Source organism: Pongo abelii, chromosome 8, assembly GCF_028885655.2.
Source record: "Pongo abelii isolate AG06213 chromosome 8, NHGRI_mPonAbe1-v2.0_pri, whole genome shotgun sequence".
Classification (NCBI taxonomy): domain Eukaryota; kingdom Metazoa; phylum Chordata; class Mammalia; order Primates; family Hominidae; genus Pongo; species Pongo abelii.
Genome location: NC_071993.2, coordinates 128,584,583 through 128,605,055, shown reverse-complemented (window position 1 = coordinate 128,605,055; position 20,473 = coordinate 128,584,583). Strand labels below are relative to the sequence as shown.

The window sequence follows — 20,473 nt, the reverse complement described above, 5'->3', positions numbered from 1 at the left end:
GCTAATATTTGGTCTGGCATTTAATCTTGGCATTTCATTTATGGTGTGGGCAAAGAGGATGTAGAAGTGTTAAAATCAAGTTAATATCTTACAGTTTTATGTAAGAAGAGGTTACCTGGAGAGTCAGGTGAGGATGGGGCAGAGAGAAAGCTGCTTCTGTCAGAGCTTGGGCAAATAAACTTGCCATGAAGTGTCAATTTATTGATGGCAGTAAGAGTGTGCAGTAATGTGCTGGAACTTAGCAAGGTTTCTATCAGCGTGTGCTGAATTGAAATAATCAAAAAACAGTTTAATAAGTTGCTTATATTTGGAGTTTTCTGGTTCTTAACATTGCAAATTCTGAAGCAAGAAATTAGAGTTTCTCTCTTAAACTCACTTACTCATGTGGCTTTATCAACGGCTGCCTTTATAAACCAAAAGACCTCAGTTGGGAAGTTTTATGAGACAGAGTCTTGTTCTGTTGCACAGGCTAGAGGGCAGTGGCATGATCTTGGCCCACTGCAACCTCCGCCTCCTGGAAGTGATTCTCCTGCCTCAGCCTCCCGGTAGCTGGGATTACAGGCAGACACCATCACGCCTGGCTAATTTATGTATTTTTAGTAGAGATGGAGTTTCACCATGTTGCCCAGGCTGGTCTTGAACTCCTGACCTCAGATGATCTGCCCGCCCAGGCCTCCCAAAGTGCTGGGATTATAGGCATGAGCCACCGCACCTGGCCTGCCAACTCTTGTTAAGATGTGGGTGTGGAATGCTGTGTGTTCTTCCCCTTTTAAAAGATGTGTCTGTTGGTTTGCTTTCACGGATTCCCTCTCCCTTAGGAGACCCGGCTGTTGTATTCACGGTCTTCATGCTTGGTTTGTTTTCACAGTCAGAGAAGGTAGGATGCTGTAGGGTTCTACCTGCAGGTAGGATGTGCTCCCTACTTAGCGATTTGGAAGGGTGGTGTCAGAGAGCCACTGTGCGTCTTTCACGATAGCCAGTCAAATGTGGGTGTCTGTGGGGAATAGATGGCCGAGGGTGTCGGTGTTGCTGTAGGGAGGTTGTTCTGTTTCCTCTTCTGAGAAGAGACAGACGAGGCAATGGGAACCTCATTGCTTTGGCTTGGAGGGAGAAAATAGAGCAGAGCTCTCTAGCTGGGATTTTGTGTATTTGCTGAGTTGCAGTGGTTAATTCTCTATCTGTGACACACGTGGTATGCTCATGCAGCCTGTATGTGGTCGAGAGGGTGACAGTCGCTTGAATGAGGCATAAGGCTTTGCCCTCATGGAGTTCCTCAGGTCACATTTTGAGGTCAAAGACCATAAATTGGGATGGAAATTTCTAGATCTTGATGGAACTCCAACTTTTTCTCTCTTTCTCAAAGCCTCTGGATTACAGGATTCTCTCAAACAAGGCTGGCAGGAATTCTGTCCATCCCAAATAAGTATGCAAATCTGCAGGTCAAATGGTGCCCCAGACATATTCCCTACTGGATCAGGGAGATTGTGGTCTTTTGAGAGACAAACATTGGATATTGTTCTAGTAGGATCTTTTGAAAATTGGGCTCTATTAGAAAAAGGAAGTTCTCATTTTACTGGTTCAGTGTACACTCTGGGCTGAAACTGAAAGGTAAAGGACTTAGTCCTTTAAATTTTACATTTTGGTCGGGCGTGCTGGCTCATGCCTGAAATCCCAGCACTTTGAGAGGCTGAGGCAGGTGGATCATTTGAGATCAGGAGTTCGAGACCAGCCTGGCCAACATGGTAAAACCCCATATCTACTAAAAAATACAAAAATTAGCCGGGCGTGGTGTTGTGTGCCTGTAATCCCAGCTACTTGGGAGGCTGAGGCAGGAGAATCACTTGAACCTGGGAGGCGGAGGTTGCAGTGAGCCGAGATTGTGCCACTGCACTCCAGCCTGGGTGACAGAGTGAGATTCCTTCTCAAAAACAAACAAAAAAATTAAAATATTAAAAATTAGCCAGGCATCATGGTGCACGCCTGTAGTCCCAGCTATTCTAGAGGCTGAGGCAGGAGAATTGCTTGTACCCGGGAGGCAGAGGTTGCAGTGAGCTGAGATTATGCCATTGCACTCCAGCCTGGGCAATAGAGTGAGACTCCATCTCAAAATAAATAAATACATTTTACATTTTAGACTGAAAAAACAAAACCATTCTGTATGTGAGATTCTCACCGAGTGTTCATAGGGAGGGACTGGGGCTGGGGCCTGACTTGAAGCTTCCCATCTGGCTTGAACAGTGAGAAGAGCAGTGGCATTTGGATTGAAGGTTTTGTGATCTGGGTGACGATTTTGAAGTTTCTCTTTAGGTCATGCTTACTTAGAAGTATCTAGAACCGTGATTATTTTCAGTTTCTGAGTTTCATCTCCAAGAAAACAAATGGGATTTATTGTTCAGCCTCTCATGTTATTCCTATCAAAGGGAGGCATTTCTTGTTTGCTCAGATGGGCTGAAAGCTTTTACTTCAGCTCAAACCGTCCTAGGAGCAAAACAAGGCATGTGAGAGAGATGAGCATGATAGATTTTCTAGACTTCTCTAGAAGAAAGGCTTTTTAGATGGTGAAAGTTGATGAAACCTGCCAGCATTTTTACAATGGACATCCCTCTATGTCTGCACATCTCAATCTCCTTCATTCTTACTAGTGGCCAATATGCTCTTCTTTCATGGATATAGTACAATTTGCTTAATCATATTAAACAATATGATTGTTGTGCAGATCTTTTGTTTTCCAATAAAAAAACACTACAGCCCACTTTTTGATGGGGCTGCGCACATGTACCCTAAAACCTAAAGTATAATAAAAAAAAAAAATTCATATTGTGAAAAAAAAAAAACCACTACAGCGACAGGCTTTGTCCACACTTATTTATTGGGCATCTGTGTGAATATTTTTCTAGGACAGATTTGTAAAGGTTGGTTAACTGGATCGTTTTTCATAGATTTCAGTCAAACGTTTTAAAGCTAAGGGGCCTCACTTGGAGTGGTTGCTGTCTTTGACGGAGGGCTCCCCTGTGGTTTGGTTTTTAGCTTCTTTGCAAATCATTTGAGAGAAGATACTCTAATTGGGAGTTCACCTATTGTAATAAGAGGGTATACCTAATTCCTGGACATTAAAAAAGAACAGACTTTTCCAGCTTGAAGGAAACATTTTCTTCCCCTGAAGGAAACCCAGCTATGCAGACACCAGCTGATAATCTTGCATTCCTGAAAGATGTTGCACCCCCTATGGCAAGTGGCGGCTGCTGAGGCTCTGATGTGACTCCCAGGCATGAATGCTCTCAGCTTTGTTTACCTCAGCTCCTCAGGAGGGAGCCTGGGAGACTGACGTCTGAGTTTTACATCAGTGTCAAAACCCAAGCACAACGTAGGGAGGGACCTCCTGCCTAGTGTGTGTGGGTCAGGAGATAGAAAAGCTCTCACTGAGTAAACTGGACAAGGTCAATATACCTCGCTGATTGAGAAGGTAGGTTTTCTGTGACCCTAGAAATTGATCTTGTTCACTCTGAGATATTGTCACCTTTGTTATGTCTCCTTTTTAAAAAAAATTGTGGTAAAATATACATAACATAAAATATACCTCTGTAACCATTTTTGAATGTGTAATTCAGTGACATTAAGTACATTCAGTTTGTTGTGCAACTATCACCATTGTTCATCTCCAGGACTTTTCCATCATCCCAAAACCATGACTCCTTTTAGCAAAAGAGACCAATTTCGAACCTAAATTTGGCATAATAACTCTCTGGTTACCAAAGAATCTTCAGTTCTGGTGAAACTTTTTGAAGGCAGAGAGCTCAGAGTATCTTAAACACTTGGGGTGTAAATAACACACAGCCCTACTCCTGTAATTCGCCCAAGAAGACCCAAATTGATACCCAGCTGGTAGAAGCCACTCAACCCCAAGCCAAATAATACAGCCTGTAACATTAATTAGGGAAGGTACTAATAATACAGCCTGTAACATTAATTAGGGAAGGTATTTTGCCTCCACCTGCTTTGGTCTTCCCAGGCCCTGAGCCCAGCCAGCACTTTACTCTCTTCTTCACTTCATCGAGCAAGCACAAAGGCATTAGTGGTGTTTTGCTTCTAGCATTTCACAGGGTGCAGCCTCCATAAGTCACTTTGTGACTTTAGTGCTGGAGGGAGGACACTTCATTTTTACCCAAACAAGTTTGTTCCGCAGACTTCACTCTCTCTGCAAAGAGACGTGTGTGTTTTAGAGGAAGTGGGAGCCCCAGCGGATTCTGCAAGACTTCCGAGAGTCAGATAGCCAGACAGAAGATGCGGACACCTGGGTGACCAGACAGCGAAGAGGAAAGAACAAAACGAGCATGTGCCAAGCCTGTGAGGGAGAAAGAGCAACAAACCAGTGACCTTCTACAAAAATGTGTTTAAACAAAACAAAACAAAACAAAACAGGTGACTGGGTGCCCAGCATCCCAGCCCACTCATCTATTCTAGGAGGTGACAAGCCAAAATACTGGCTGTGGGCACCTGGGCTCTTTCTGAAGGTGAAGTCTTCCTGGCCATCATAGCGTTCCCTTTTTCTGCTAATCATTTTTAGTTCTGACCTTCCTTTGTGCTGATCTTCAGAAGCTGGAGAAAGCTTCGTATTTCTGGGAAAACAAAACAAAACTCAGAACCCAACGAGATTTAGCCTGTCAGGCTTTGAGTGCATTAGGTGGAGTCTTGACAAGGCAATGAACTCATTCTACTAATTGTAATTAGCGCGGGGCCTTTAGCAAGTTCTGGGCTCCTCAGACTTCAGAGGGCTTTGATCGGCCTCCTCCTCCTCCTAATAACCATGCCTCATGCTAACTGGTTTAGTGCATTTTTATGCAACAAAAGCAACCACCGCCTACTCTTTAGAAAAAAGCTAGGCAGGCTTTAGAAAAAGAATTCTCAGTTGTTTTCACTTGTCCTCCAAATCGCAGAATGTTCTTTCCCTTTTCAGCTCTTTGGCGTTGCTAAGAGACTGCCATTTTGGAGGAAAGGTAATTAAATTTTGATTTTAATTTAAAGACAGAGCAAGCGAGGTTATCCACGCTCCTTACATGAATGGAGGCCTAAGAGCAGGAGACTGGCTGTTTCCAGATCAATACTAGGAACTCCATGTGATTCGAGTCTCTTGGTGTTTGACTGCCGGAGAGAGGTGGCTTTGAAATGGCTCTTTGTGGCAAGTACTGCCTAACTTTTGGGGAGAAATGCTCAGGAGACCAGTGTGAGCCGGGAAACCAGCCACTCTGTGCTTGATTAATTTATAGGTGTAATTTAAGAGCCTGGTTCTCCTTCTGATCCCTGGGATGCATGTTTACTGAGCCTGTAGACATGAGGCCTCTCGGCTCGGTGGACATTTTTTATGGCCTTTGCTATGTCAGAGCAAAAGTTGTAGATCTCTTATGAGCAAACATATTACTATGTCCAGAGGAGGACTGGCATGTTATAAAATTTCAATGGTCAATTAACAAAGATTTATTCTTTGTCACTCAGGTATTTTTTTCCTCTCTCTCTCTCCCTCAATAATGACCTCTTGGAAGGAAGCAGGCTGTGCTTTCCTGCTCCAGTCTTTAGGTGGGTTATGGCTCCCAGCTACAGAGCAGGGCTTGACAGAGCCCATCCTGATATTTCAATTCTTAGCAGCTGGGCTTTCTGCTTTAGTAGAGTGGACACTTGAAAAAAGGGGGCGAGACCCAGAGTGAGAGAGAGAGAACGCTGGGAGAGAATGTATTTTTTAAAGCACTTTAGCCTGTGTTTACTACGCGTTTATTTGGTGGAACCTCATTCCAGCAGTGCAGCCAACTGTCCCGGCAGCAGTGGCCGCACCCTTTGGACTGCTTTCCATTCCGTCTTAATTTGGAATTCACACAGGCACCTTCCAATCACTCTTTTGAAGGTTCTCATCTTGTTCCAGGTCTGTGCACTGTGCATTTGCAACCTGCTGAACCTCAGAACGTCTATTCTTATATGTGTATATATATAATTAAAATTACAGTAAACAGAGGAGCTACTCATCAGCCTATTTTCCATGTGTTTATCTCACTCCCTTTGTAGAAAGGAAAATCTGTTTTATATAATATCTGAGAGTTAAACATGCTAGAAGAGAACTTTGCCTAAAACTGTAAATCCTTCCTGTCCTTTCTGGTGGAGAAGATGTGATTTTTGTTATAACATAGAAGGAAGAGATGAACTAGCACTGGGCTTTAGTCTCTCGCCCAGAGATAATTCATCAGGGGATTCTTTTTATATCAGTTTGTTGCAAAAAAGTTGCAAACTTGAGGGGTTTGGTTTGCCCAGGGACCGGGGAGGTTCCTGGTAGGGAGAACACATGAGCTCTTGGGGTCATTGTCCCCTTTGTCTCTGCCGTAGTGCCCATTGGGCCAGGCCACGAAGGGGGCCCCCACTCTGCCCAGCCTGCATCCTCGTCCGCCATCTGCACCCTCCCATCACCTCAGTTTTTCAGAAGTTAGGACAGGAGTCCAGGCGCTGTCATCCACTTACTGTTCACTGTTTCTGAGGTTCTTATGGATTCCGAGGGGTGGTGGATCGCTGAAGGGTTCGAGAGGAGGAGCGCAGGGTTCGGCAGATGCTGGCATCCTGGGCCCTTTTCCAAGACGTCCAGGCCTCCTTCTCCGACTTGTTTAAGGGCAGAGAATAAGGTTGCAAAGGAAATCAAAGCCTGATGTGGAGAAATGAAACATGAGACCTACTGACTTTTTAAAAACATTTTAAATAACATTCTCTAAGGTTTCATTTTATACTGAAGGCAGCTGTAATAAGTTTGGAAGACAGTGTAAGGTTTCTATTACAGAACAATCCTGCTTGCAGTTTTTCTACCAGAAGTGAGAAAGGGCGGAGGGGGAGTGGAGGTGGTTAAGAGGTTATTTTGTATAAGGTGAGAAAATTTGAAAAGATGAATTCAAGACTGCGAGTGTGTAACATTTGGTATGCTGTAATTTGCAAATGCAATAACATTAAACCATTGCAAACTTGGGGTGTGTATGTGTGTGTGTGTGTGTGTGTGTGTGTACATAGCCAGGATAGCATTGGAATAACTTAATAACTGGAGCTCAGCAGCACTTTGACCACAAGGAAAACAAGACTGCAGCTCTGTAGTGGGCCCTGCCAGTGTTGCCTCAGTGACTAAATTCCCTGCCGAAGCCTGGCGCAGGCCAGAGATGTCAGGCGGGATGAAAGCACTCATTGTTCACCAGGCATCGTTGTTTGGTGCTGCATACACAATGTTTACTTGTGAAACGATTTATTAGAAACAAATATGTTTAAGAAAGAGGACTTGGTTTGAAACTCAGTTGATCTGGCTTATGACATTTAAGATTTTATTACCTTTGTTTCTAAGAATAGATATGTAGGCCCACTGTAAATATTTATCTTAAAACGCACCCACACTACACGCACACATGCATGTGCAAGTACAAAACTGGAAAACGGAGCCGGGGCGTGCGTTGATACTAAAGTTCACATTTCTGTGTGAAGGAGTAAACCTTCTTACTATTTGCTAGGTGCATAGAAGCATAGTTTGTGACCTTGTCTGGCAGGATCTAGCCCAGAGGACAGCTTCCCCTCGTGCTGTGAAGTCTCTTGGTAGGAGGCCAGGTGAGGAGAGGAGTGTGTGTCTGTTTGTGCACGGACTTAACTCTGCCCTTCCCACATGGATGAGGCCAGCTGGGATTAAACCAGACCTCGGTCACTACCCGCTGTGGACAGGTCCCTGGGGTGTCCAGCCAGCTGCTAGGCCTGACCAGGAGGCTTGCTGGGGCCCATCCCTGCCTGGGTCACTGTACGAGCCAGAGAGCAAGGGTTTCACCTGACGTCTGAAGGGACCCCGCTTTGAGATTTTCTGCCCACAAACACCAGAAGTCTTAACTTCGGGTTCTTTGCTCAGCCTACATGGGCAATATAGGGGCAAATGAATGATTTCTTTGCGGCTCCAGTATCCTTATCTTTATAATGTGAAAACATAGATGTCTGTAAAGTGATGGGAGATTCTGGAATGAAATGTGCTAAGAGTAACCACTAGCACTTTTTCTTTCTTTTTAAAGACCAGCAACAGACTTATGCAGTAAAATCAATTTGCACATGGTCTGGCTCTTGTCCAACAAATTCCACTAGATGATGTTTTAATCTGAAAGGCCCCATACAGGAAGATGTAGATATCTATTGTTCTGATTTGCTGTTTCCAGCCCAGTGCACGGGGATTCTCGGGTACAGTGCAGAGACATCCTTGGTGTGCTGAGCTGGCTGGGTTCTCCTCATTTCCCTCAGTTGTTTTTTAACACTGGAGGTTAGGGTAGTGGTACCCACACCTAGGGGAGGAAGAGAGGGAGGAGGCTGGTAAGTGCAGGCCTGTCAGGATGGAGTTGTATTCATGAATGGACACATGATTGTGTTTTGTGTGGCTTTTGACAGATCTGTGTAGGAAGGTTCCAGTAAGTTTGTATGATAAGATCAGGTAGCAGTCTGGTGGTCTGGTGGTTATTTAATTCTTTTTATTTTATTTCATTTTATTGTTGCAAGAATGCTAAGCATGAGAACTACCATCTCACCTAAGTTTTTTTTTCTTTTCTAAGACGGGGTCTCACTCTGTTGCCCAGGCTGGAGTGCAATGGCATGATCGTGGCTCACTGCAGCCTCAACTTCCTGGGCTCAAGCCATTCTCCCACCTCAGTCCCAAGTACCTGGGACTACAGGCGTGCACCATCATGTCTGGCTAACTTTTGTATTATTTGTAGAGATAGGGGTCTTGCTATGTTGCCCAGGCTGGTCTCACACTCCTGGCCTCAAACAATCCTCCTGCATCAGCCTTCAAAGTTCTGGGATTATGCTCAAAGGCATGAGCCACTGCACCTGGTCTTCAACTAAGTTTTCAGTGTACAATACGTTGTTGTTGACTATAGGCACGATACTGTGTAGCAGGTCTCTAGAGTTTGCTCATCTTGCTTGACTGAAACTTTATGCCCCTTGATTGCAACTCACCATTTCCTTCCCTGTCCCAGCCCCTGGCAACCACTGTTCCACTCTTTGATTTTATGAATGCGATGAATTTGGATACTTCATATCAGTGGAGTCAGGCAGTATCTGTCTTTCTGTGACTATCCTGTTTCACTTAGCATCATGGCTTCCACATTGTCACATATCTCACCATTTCCTTCTTCTTCGTGGCTGAATAGTATTCCATTGTGTATATAGCCACATTGCAAAAATTAATCCGTTGGCAGACACTTAGATTGATTCCATTGCTTGGCTATTGTTAATGGTGCTGCAATGAATATAGGAGTGCAGATCCTGATTGCAGTTCTTTTAGATAAATAGAGAAGTGGGATTGCAGGATCTTAGGGTAGTTCTGTTTTTAATTTTTTGAGGAACCTCCATATTGTTTTCCATGGTGGCTGCATCATTTTATATTCCCACCAACAGTGCGCAGGGGTTCCAGTGTCTCCACATCCTTGCCGACACTTGTCTTTTTTTTGTTTTCCTCCCATCCTGACAGGTGTCATGTGATAGCTCCTTGTGGTTTTGATTTGCGTTTCTCTAATGATTAGTAACATTGAGAAACTTTTCATACACCTAGTGGCCATTTGTGTCTTGGAGAAATGCATAGTTAAGTCCTTAGCCCATTTTTCCATGGGTGTTACTTAACACTTGAGGAGTCTCATGTGTGGTTGCTAGCACCCCTTGGCTTGGTTGTCTCCACAAAAGTTCTGCAGAGACCGCCTCTTAGCTGGAGAGAAGCCTTTCCACGCTTAAGATGAGAGGGTGTATTCTTTATTGAGAACGTGTTCTCAAGGGAGAGAGAGGCAAGACAAGTGAAGCTAGGAAGTAATTTTGGGATACCATCTCTGCCCTTTTATAGGGCAGTCTAAAACATAGCCAGGAGTTGGAAACCAGCATCTCCTTATGTTTCATTCAGTGCCATATTGGAATAAGCTAAGAAACATCTACTTGTGCATTTAGTACCTGGCATACATTAACACCTGATATTCATCAAAGAGCTAAATGGGTGAATAAAGAATGAGTGAATGGAGTGAATTCCACAATAAAGAGGTGAATCCCCTTATTAATCAAATCTGTTCATAACTTTGGGCTTTAGGCTTTAGTTTAATTTTTAAAACAAAGGTTGGAAGTCTTCTCAGAGCATCTTAGAAATGTATTGGAGCCGAGCGTGGTGGCTCATGTCTGTAATCCCAGCAATTTGGGAGGCCAAGGCAGGTGGATCGCTTGAGCACAGGAGTTTGAGACCAGCCCAGGTAACATGATAAATCCTCTCTCTATAAAAAATTTGAAAATCAGCTGGGCGTGGTGGCGGGTGCCTGTAGTCCCAGCTACTCAGGAGGCTGAGGTTGGAGAATCACCTGAGCCTGGGAGGCTGAGGCTGCAGTGAGCCGTGATTATGCCACTGCACTCCAGCCTGGGCAATGAAGTGAGACCCCATCTGAGAAAAGAAAAAAAAAATGTATTGGGAGACACATGTCTATTGAAACCATTTTTGGTATTCAGAGTGTCTTTAAAGTTAGTCTTGTCATTTGCCTGTGATGTTAAGCTTGTGGTTGAGGTGAGTCTTTGAGATTATCTCAAATAGGATAAGTGAAGAAGCTTCCCTCCCCTACCATTTGTCACTTAGATTGTCAGAGTAGAATCTCTTCCCGTATTCATTAGGTGGCCGTGGACAGCCAATAACCGGGGATGTAATAAGTTCTTTTCTTGATTTTCTAAATAAGTGTTCTTTTTACAAGGGTCACGCTCCAGCAGTCTCCTTTGAAGTCGTTTCTGTTATTCATGGGGCCACGGTGTTATTTCAAAGGTGTCAGCCAGCAGGCTTGAGGCTTTTCTGGCATGAGTTCACTGACAGCCCTCTGGACAACACAACTTATTTATTAGTCTCTCATTCTCCCATCCCCGCTCCTCTTTTCTTCCCTGTCTCCACCAGAGCGATCGCCTCACCGGCCCATCCTTCAAGCCGGACTGCCGGCAAATGCCTCCACAGTGGTCGGAGGAGACGTAGAGTTTGTCTGCAAGGTTTACAGTGATGCCCAGCCCCACATTCAGTGGATCAAGCACGTGGAAAAGAACGGCAGTAAATACGGGCCTGACGGGCTGCCCTACCTCAAGGTTCTCAAGGTGAGGACTTTCTGAATCTAAAGGTACCCACAACTGGGGTCTCCTTCATGGGTTTGGCCACAGGTTCTTTGATTTCCTGTAGGAGTTGAGAGAGGATGATTCTCTTTTTTGACTAGCCAGCAGAGGGTATGCTAAGGAATTAACAGATCGTTACGCTTGCTAGTAGAATTTCAGAAGGGAACTATGGAGTAGGGGAAGAACTACTAAACTTGGAGAGAGAATAGTTCAGCTATTTATCAGCCCTGAGATCACAGACATTTAGGCTTAGCTGCACCTCTATAAAAGTAGAGATCATGATACTGTCTCCCCGATAGGGCGGTTGTGCAGAATAAATGGGATGGAATGGATGGAAAGAGCTTTGTAGGCTCAAGGCATTGTGCCAATGTTGATTGTTACTCTGATGTTGCTTTCGATTAATAGGACATTAGGATCCAATTTTAGTAGCCACCTTTTAGAAACAATTTGGATTTTTTTTTTTTTAACAAAAACAAAACAAAACCCTGACCTTTGAAATCCATTCAGAGGTGATTTAGACAATAAACTCTAGGTCATGTTTCTGCACCAGTGAAATGTTGAACAAGGAAAATATCTTTCCCTCCTTATTTGTTGTTTGCAAGCCCCCCCATTTTCGTAGCATCTGCCTCTTTTTTAGATCTAGGTTTGCTCTTCAGGAGACTGAGGACGGGGGCAGCTAAGTCTGTACAGCTGGCTCTTAACTCCTTGCCTACCACAGCTCCCATGTCTAGTTGCTCATGGAGAATGAATGTCCTTAAGAAGAACATTCTTCCAGTAGAACCATAGGTGACCCAGCTAAGAACTTTCAGCCCATGAAGTGTTCTCACCAGCTAATAATTCCAAGGATCAAAGGCATTGGGAAAAGATGACCAACCTGGGGACACACCCGACCTATCCAGTTAGCTATCGGTCACACCCTCCTGCCCTTCTCTCCACCAGGTCTTTCCATTGTCCACCACTGGACTGATTTTGTTCTTTAAAATCCACAGCCCTTTAATGCCGCTGTTTAGATGTAATGGAGTTTGTTTTCATGCGGTGTGTTGGTGGTGGGACCATAGACAATGCTAAGACCTTCCTGGTTGGCCATTATATTGTTCTCCTGTGTCTGTTCTAGCACTCGGGGATAAATAGTTCCAATGCAGAAGTGCTGGCTCTGTTCAATGTGACCGAGGCGGATGCTGGGGAATATATATGTAAGGTCTCCAATTATATAGGGCAGGCCAACCAGTCTGCCTGGCTCACTGTCCTGCCAAAACAGCAAGGTAACAATGCTTTCATTTTTGTCTTTTTTTAAAAAGAAAGCTGGATATAGAAGCTGAAAAGACTTGGTGCTTTGGGAGACTGCAGGCAGCTTATAGGATAACTCTTGTGGCCTTGGTATATTTATAATAATCTTTCTTCGGTGATGCAGCTGGTATGATACCAGTAGCCATGGAAAAATGCCCACAACGTTCAAAGTGCTTGCTCCAATTTCTTCTAGAGATTAGCCTCCACCCCCACCCAGTTTTTAAGTTGTTCCTTCTGGTTGATCTTGTTTAGGCTGCACATTTCCCATCATTACTGCACATTAACACCATTTAAAACACACGCTTCCATGCCTGTTTAATACGGGGCATTTGAGTATCAGCAGAGTTTGTCTCCTTCTACTTCAAGTTTTTAGGGAAATATTGGCATGATGCAATTTGTTCAACAAAGCATCATTTGTTTGGTTGCATACTTGATCCTTATGAGTTGCTGTTCTTGACCTTGTTGCACCAAATTTGAGGGGAGCTCATCTTAATGAACGTACTACTGGACGCTACTAAAGGCAAAAGGTTGACTTTTTAGGTTTGTCATGACTCACATCCAAATGTTTATTAATAAAAAGAAAAAAAGCCCAGTTTTTTTGGTTACCAAGATGATGCTTCCTTCCATGTCTTTTTGTCAATGCTACGTAGGGCAAGATGGTATCACAGAAGTAAAAATAACCAGAGCTTGGTAACCAAGACAACCTTCCACCCCAATTGGTTCCCACAGGGCCAGGAGGATGGGTGAGGTGTCCATCTGGGCTTATGTGCAGTGTGTTGTCTTAAAACACAGCAATTTAGATAGAACTACCCTTTCCTCTTGGTGGGAGTCTGCAGCCAACAGGACCAGAACCAGCTTGGCCTTCTGGGCACCACACTTTTGGAAAACCACCCCTAAATGCAAACCAAAGCACAGGCCAAGAGAACGGACCTCTGTGGGTTGATTTTTTCCATGCGTTTGATTGCGTGCATGTGTAGGAGGTGAAGCCGGTGTGGTGACGGGCCTGTGGAGGTGAGCTGGTCAGTGTTGCTCCGTGTCTCTCGGTTGTGGGCTTTGTGGATGGGCTGCAGTCGGAATCTCCCAGTGGCCAGCACCCCCTGAAGCCCCCGGTGCGACGCCTTGTGGTTCCACAGCCCCCTCCACAATCATTCCTGTGTCGTCTAGCCTTTTCTCTTGCTTCCCTTGTTTTCTAGGCCGCCGGTGTTAACACCACGGACAAAGAGATTGAGGTTCTCTATATTCGGAATGTAACTTTTGAGGACGCTGGGGAATATACGTGCTTGGCGGGTAATTCTATTGGGATATCCTTTCACTCTGCATGGTTGACAGTTCTGCCAGGTATATACTGTTCTTTCTCTCTGGGTTTTTTTCCCTTTTCTTGGTTGATTGCTATAAAATTAACACAGCTTCTGTTATCAGAAATGGCCGCTTTTATCCTTGCATAAAGATATAAAAAATGTTAAAAATGATCCCTCAGGGATAAGAAAACTGCCTTGGAAATTCACACACAGTGAGATCCCACACGCACATTTATGATCAAGGGAAATTTCACCCTTAAAACCTGAAGGGATCTCATATTTTTAGCGAGTCATTGAGCCAATGTATAAATTAGCCCATCCCCCTTTCTCTTAAGCAAGAAGTTGAAATTACTTTGTAAAATTCAAAGTAATTTATTCTCATTTCAAATTCCATTTTGCTAAAATCCTGTATGTGTTTTTATTGCTTTCATCCCACTTTGTATTTTTAACGAGATGTAAATAGAGGGATGTGTATGGAGGAGCCTGGGGAGCGGCACCTCTGAATGTCAGGTGCACAGAAGCAGTGTGTTGCCTACCTTGGGGATCGGTGGCTTGCTGCATGTTGCAATAGAATGGACTTTCGGTTTGCTTTCATTGCAAGCATGCTCCTGCCATCTTGGGCTTGATGTTATTTCTGCCTTACAGAGAAATAAACATCATTGCAGCCCTGTTGCCTAAACATTGCTGCTGTCTGAATCTTTAACCGACATCTCTATTCTAGTGAAACTTTCTTGAAATTAAACACTGTCCTCTCTGATGCATCTGCCTCTTTGTCATTTCCTTTGTGAAACTGCAGAGACTGTGGTTTGCTAGCTTATGATGTTCCACTCCAGTTATTAATTCCTTGTTTTTAGAGTACAATGCCTACCTGCATGCTTATTTTACATCTAGTAAAAATAAAATAGATCGTTTCATTTTTGTGCTGTTGCTGCTGAGAGTTTTGACTATCTTGCAAGTATTTTTCTGATTAAAATGTATAAGCTTTCAATAATACCGTTGCATCCATTTTTCCTTTTGTTGCGAATCTGCTCTGTGAATATTTGCTTTGAAACAAAGAGACGTCTCTTATGTTGAAGCTTGCTTTTATTTACAGTACTGCGTTCTGTGGTGCCTAACTGGCACTTCTTAACCAGTTTGCCTGACAGTGCTAGCACTTAACTAAGAATGCAGTTTGAGAAAAACACTGTTTGGAAATACACTGCTTGTAGATGGATCATCGAAGACTAAGAAGAAGGCAGACATTGGAAGTTGATATAAAAATATGCTTAATTAAGTAATTATATGTATACTCACACATAATACCTTTATGTTTTTTCTTTAAGAGAAAAGCTGTAGTGACATAACAGTATAACCAGATATGTATAAACTTAAAAGGTTATTAAGGAATATTATAAGCTTTATGTATTATGGATCTAATGGTTCTATATTATAAGCAATTCAATTTATATATTTAATGCATTGGTTTGTTTATGGACTAGATGGTATTAAGGAATTTACCAAAACTTTTTGGGACCGGCCTACTAGATGAACATCAGTTTCATATGGAATTGTGTTCATCCAGGTTAAATTATCCTGTGGAGTCTTCCTTTGGAAGAGCCTACCCGTGTAAGACTGAAGCATTGTCACTGTCTCCTTAGAAACAAAAGTGGGCATCGCTGATATTTCAGAATTTTTAATTTGGTTTGCATTCACAGACCATCATGAAAGATAATCCTTTCATTGTGGGTACAGTTGGTCGTCCTCCACTCAAATGTCTAACAGAATGTGGCCTCATAGCCTGCCCTGTGCAACTGGGTGTCAGCCACTGACTGGATTGCAGGTGCCCACTGAGGCTAGAGACAGTGACTACCTGGGTCCTGGTGGTCAAATGATGAACCCCTGGTTATTCATTTTCATTTGGGAGAGGCACTTGGCATGGCCCATGCCATTCTGCAGGATTGAGTTTTTGAGAAGCCCACCTTGCCTTGAGAATGGTCGTCGCCTTTTGGTTCCTTTGGTTGTGCTATGATGCATCAATCTGGTGTGCTAACCCTATGGCCTGCTTATCTGTTCCTCCTCCTGTGATCTGCAATCTAGCTCCTGGAAGAGAAAAGGAGATCACAGCTTCCCCAGACTACCTGGAGATAGCCATTTACTGCATAGGGGTCTTCTTAATCGCCTGTATGGTGGTAACAGTCATCCTGTGCCGAATGAAGAACACGACCAAGAAGCCAGACTTCAGCAGCCAGCCGGCTGTGCACAAGCTGACCAAGCGCATCCCCCTGCGGAGACAGGTAACAGAAAGTAGATAAAGAGTTTAAAGAAATTTAGTCCTCCCCCGTGACCCAGCCAGCTTGTGGATCTTGTCCTCTGCTTTGATGCCATCGACTTCTGTGAGCTTCCATGTGCGAGTGATTCTGGTGTGATGCTTGGCGGTCACCCAGTTAGTGTTTGGAGCTGGGAGAGTCTAGTCATGGTGCTTTGCTTGGATCAGTGGGGTCCAGCTCCAAGGGCAAGAAAGGACAATAGTGTCAGAATCAGAAAACTAATCAGCAGGACTGGAAATAACTGGAGGCAAATCCCTCTGTGTGTGTTTGATCAGACTCAAGTACAGCGGTCTCTTCGAAGCTTTGGCCACATTTGTGTCCTGTGATCTAATACCTTTTTTAAGATAAGCATGAACATTCGCTTGGAACTTATGCCACTAGTACGAAAGAGACTCTAAGTTCTCTGACTTATTTTTTAAAGTCAAGATCAGTATCTTATGCCCTGTGGGTGCATCTGAACTGTTTGATTTAAACTGGTGCACAATAACTTTCTACACAGAATTTTGGCTTAACCACTTTGCAACTTACAATAGAATTGTATGCATCTATTATGTCTCATTGTTAGTAGTTCACAGGTGTGGCTGTGGATTTATTGGTAGAATATTTGTGTGGAACCAGCAACAGATTGTTTTTAACCCCCAACTTGGTCTTTGGTGGTTGCTTTTTGCTTGTGTGTGCCTCCTGATTGGTTTAATTTTGCTTTGGGGGAGATGGGGCAAGATGGAGCCTCTGCTGTAAACCAAAGCCCTGCATAGGTAGGTGGGACAGGAAATGCTTCAGCTCTTTTCTGCTTGTTCACAGAGATGGAAGTGGAAGGCAGATGTAGATGCAGAACATTTACTAAAGCATTTGAAACTTGGTTCTGATAAAGGTTTCTTTTGAAATAGCAAGTAAAACAGCAAACTCATTGGCTCTATTTCAGTGTGTATTTTAGTAAAATGTACGGGGTGCTTGTTAAAATTTCAGATTCCTTTGTCTCAGCCCCAGAGATTCTTGTTCAGTCATCTTGGATAGGGCCAGGAATCTGCATTTTACACAAGCCCTATGGTGATTTTAGAATGCACTTTGAGAAACTCCAGGTTAATCCCAGGCGTGCCTCTCCCGGGACTTCAGGTCGGAATGACATTTTCTGGACAAGGCATTAGGAAGGATTAGGAACCAGTTGGTCAGCAGTGGTTTTGGCATGGGTCTGGTTGTTCACAACCCAGCTTCAAACTCCTGGCTGAATGCGTCCTTGTTAACTTCTCTAAAGCCATGTTTCAAGCAGGTCTTTCTTTGTGGAGACGGAGGATAGAATTTAAAGTGTGTGTCAAGTGTAGGCGAATGACCAAATTGTGTTAAGAGCATGGAAAAAAGGGGCCTATTGGGTCACATCTGCCACTAAGAACGCTGTTGTCATTTTGAGTGACATGATTATCTTTCTTGGGGCCAGGAAAGCAAAGATGAGGCCAGTTGGCCAACCAGTTTCTAGACGAGTCCAGTCCTGAGATAACTCTTAGGTGGTTTCTATTATTTTTTTTCTAGTAGGGAAAAATGCTAACTTCTGGAGGCAACTTGTAATTTGACATAGCTAGGCCACTGCCCCTTAATTATCTCATCATCTTTTTTTCTGCAACTGTTACAATGCTTTTTTTTTTTTTTTTACTTAATATAAAAGGGTAAGATGCCCTTAAAATCCCCCTGACTCAGCCACAGTCATTGTGTTTTCTTCCCCCAGTGCCAGCTGGCTTTTCTTCACTGTCTTTCTAAGAATACAGTTTCAGAAAAATAGTATTTGGAAATATACTGCTTGTGGATGTATCCTTGAGGACTAAGAAGAGGGCAGACATTGGAAGTTGACATAAGGATGTTCTAAATTAAGTAATTATATGTATACTCACATGCAGTACCATTTATATTTTTTCTTTAAGAGAATTCAGCCTGGCCGGGCATGGTGGCTCACGCCTGTAATCCCAGCACTTTGGGAGGCTGAGGCACGTGGATCACCCGAGGTCAGGAGTTCGAGACCATCCAGCCTGACTAACATGTTGAAACCTCGTCTCTACTAAAAGTACAAAAATTAGCTGGGTGTGGTGGTGCATGCCTGTAGTCCCAGCTGCTTGGGAGGCTGAGGCAGGAGAATCGCTTGAACCTGGGAGGTGGCGGTTGCAATGAGCCAAGATCACGCCATTGCACTCCAGCCTGGGCAACAAGAGTGAAACTCCGTCTTTTTAAAAAAAAAAAAAAAAAAAGAGAATTCAGCCTAAGTTAGTCCTTTTTCCTCTCTTCTCTGTGTTACCAGAGGAAACATCAGAGTTCCTTCCTCTTTTTCTTCCCTCCTTCATTTATTCATCATAATTTACTAAGTGCTGGGTATAAACCAGGTTACATGTAAGACACAGCCTGTCACATTCACCAGTGGTTCCAGGGTTATTTGATGGTAAATGCCTGTAATCCTAGCTCCACAGGAGGCTGAAGCGGGAGGATCCTTTGAACCCAGGAGTTCAAGACCAGCCTGAGCAACACAGCGAGACCCCAACTCAAAAAAACAAAACAAAACCAAAACCCAAAGTGGAAAAAAAAGGAAAATGTAATTGCCTTGTGTTCAGTAGGGCCAAGGAGTATAACAGAAGCAGAGGAAATGGGGCAAATACCAGTTCCCTGGAAAAGTACATCTCTGCGAGATTAATTTATTTGGGGGGAATGTTGACACACCTCAGCTCCTTTTACATGTCCAAGTGGGGTACATTATTGGATCTTCACAAAGAATGTTTCATCAGTACGCATGGCCCCTTTGGTAGAGAAAGAGATGCTTATCGGGTATCTGGATAAAAGAGGGTTATTGGACTGGAGCTGGAATGAAAAGCCCCAGAAAGGCCTGCAGATACATTGATGACAGAGCAAATACCGCAGGGATGCCAAGCATGCCTTTACCTGGCGACAGGTGAGCCTCTAATCAGATGTGTCAAGGATGGGTTGTTTCTAGGCATTTATGAGGCCACTTTTTATTCTGTGTTGGCCAGTCTCCTCTAGGACACAGGGATCACTCAGTGTCTCCATGGCCCTGACTCTTTCCCTCTCCAACACCCATACACACACAGCGTCTCACTCAGGTCCCTCAGTCCATCCTTGTTCTCTTTTCAGAACAAGAAAAGTTGGGTTTTTTTCCTCCTGTGAGTTTTTCCTTCTTGGCATTTATTAATGTGCACTAGACTTACTGGTGTAACACAGACGTTTAAGTTTATGTTATTTTTTTGAGCAAAAATATTTTTTTCCAGTACCAAAGAAGAAATTCCTTGCAGTCATTTCCTAGTAAGCGTGAATTTTTTGAGACTTTGTATGCACATGGCTTGAAGAAGGAGAAGCAGCTTTTGGGTGGTGGGAGGTAGATGGCAGGTGGCATTTCCCTGTGTCCTTTGATGGAGGCTCATGTCACATTCAGTGTCAGGGCTTGGGCACCGTGCCAGACACTGCTCACCCACTCCCACTCCTTTGGCGCCCAGCAAGTTAAATGAGACCAACAACAGCCAGCCCAGAGAGGGGCATCTTTGTGAGCCTGTTGGTTCTGATACAGGTCTGCTGGACAGCCAGTGGCCAGTGTGAAGCAGCCTTTGTGAGTTAAAGGGGGCAGCATTACTTTCTGTGTTTTCCACACATCAATTGGGTGGTGGGGGAAGGTGTAGAGGTGGGTGGAGGATGGAGTGCAGAGGAAACTGAGGATGCCTGTTTAGGAGACGTGCAGTGTTGCTGGGTTTGCTGAATCAGTTTTACATCGAGCACATCAGTTTCTTTCTCTGGGGCTTGAAGCTTCCATAGGGTAGGATGGAGATTTAACTGTCTTATGGTTGGCTCCGTCCAGATAAATTCATCTCCTGTGCAGCTTACACCTTCTCTCACTGCCATCAGCATGGTACAAGAGGCTGCAGGGTGGCTTTTTTTTTGTTTTTTTCAGACTTTAGTTTCACCTTCTCAGCTGCTGATATAGGTAGGCTGAAAACCAGAGAAAAATCAAGAGCAGGCTGGGTGCCGTGGCTCATGCCTGTAATCCCAGCACTTTGGGAGACCAAGACAGGCAGATCACCTGCAGTCAGGAGTTCTAGACCAGCCCGGCCAACATATAGTGAAACCCCGTCTCCACTAAAAAATACAAAAATTAGCTGGCTGTGGTGGTGCATGCCTGTAGTCTTGGGAAACTACTTGGGAAACTAAGGCAGGAGAATCACTAGAACCCAGGAGGTAGAGGTTGCAGTGAGCTGAGATGGCGCCACTGCACTCTAGCCTTGGTGACAGAGTGATACTGCGTCTCACACACACAATAAAATAAAAATAAAATAACATAAATCAAGGGCAGTGAAGGCTACCTTTTGTAACAATACTTTTGAGGCAAATGGCATGTTCCTGGGGACGTTAGGAATAGGACCAAGATGAAGAGGGAGGAGCGGAGCGGGTGCCTCG

The 20,473-nt window shown here is 44.0% G+C and overlaps 1 protein-coding gene across 9 annotated transcripts in view; it reads left to right on the top strand.

Moving 5' to 3' along the window:
* FGFR2 (fibroblast growth factor receptor 2) overlaps positions 1–20,473 on the top strand; it is a 119,485-nt gene that overhangs the window by 66,633 nt on the left and 32,379 nt on the right. For 4 of the 9 annotated variants that reach the window (XM_054521367.2, XM_024252941.3, XM_024252936.3 and 1 more), the window contains 3 exons: positions 10,943–11,133; positions 13,629–13,773; positions 15,810–16,006. In XM_054521367.2, the coding sequence (XP_054377342.1) occupies positions 10,943–11,133; positions 13,629–13,773; positions 15,810–16,006 (533 nt within the window). 9 annotated transcript variants of the gene reach the window in all.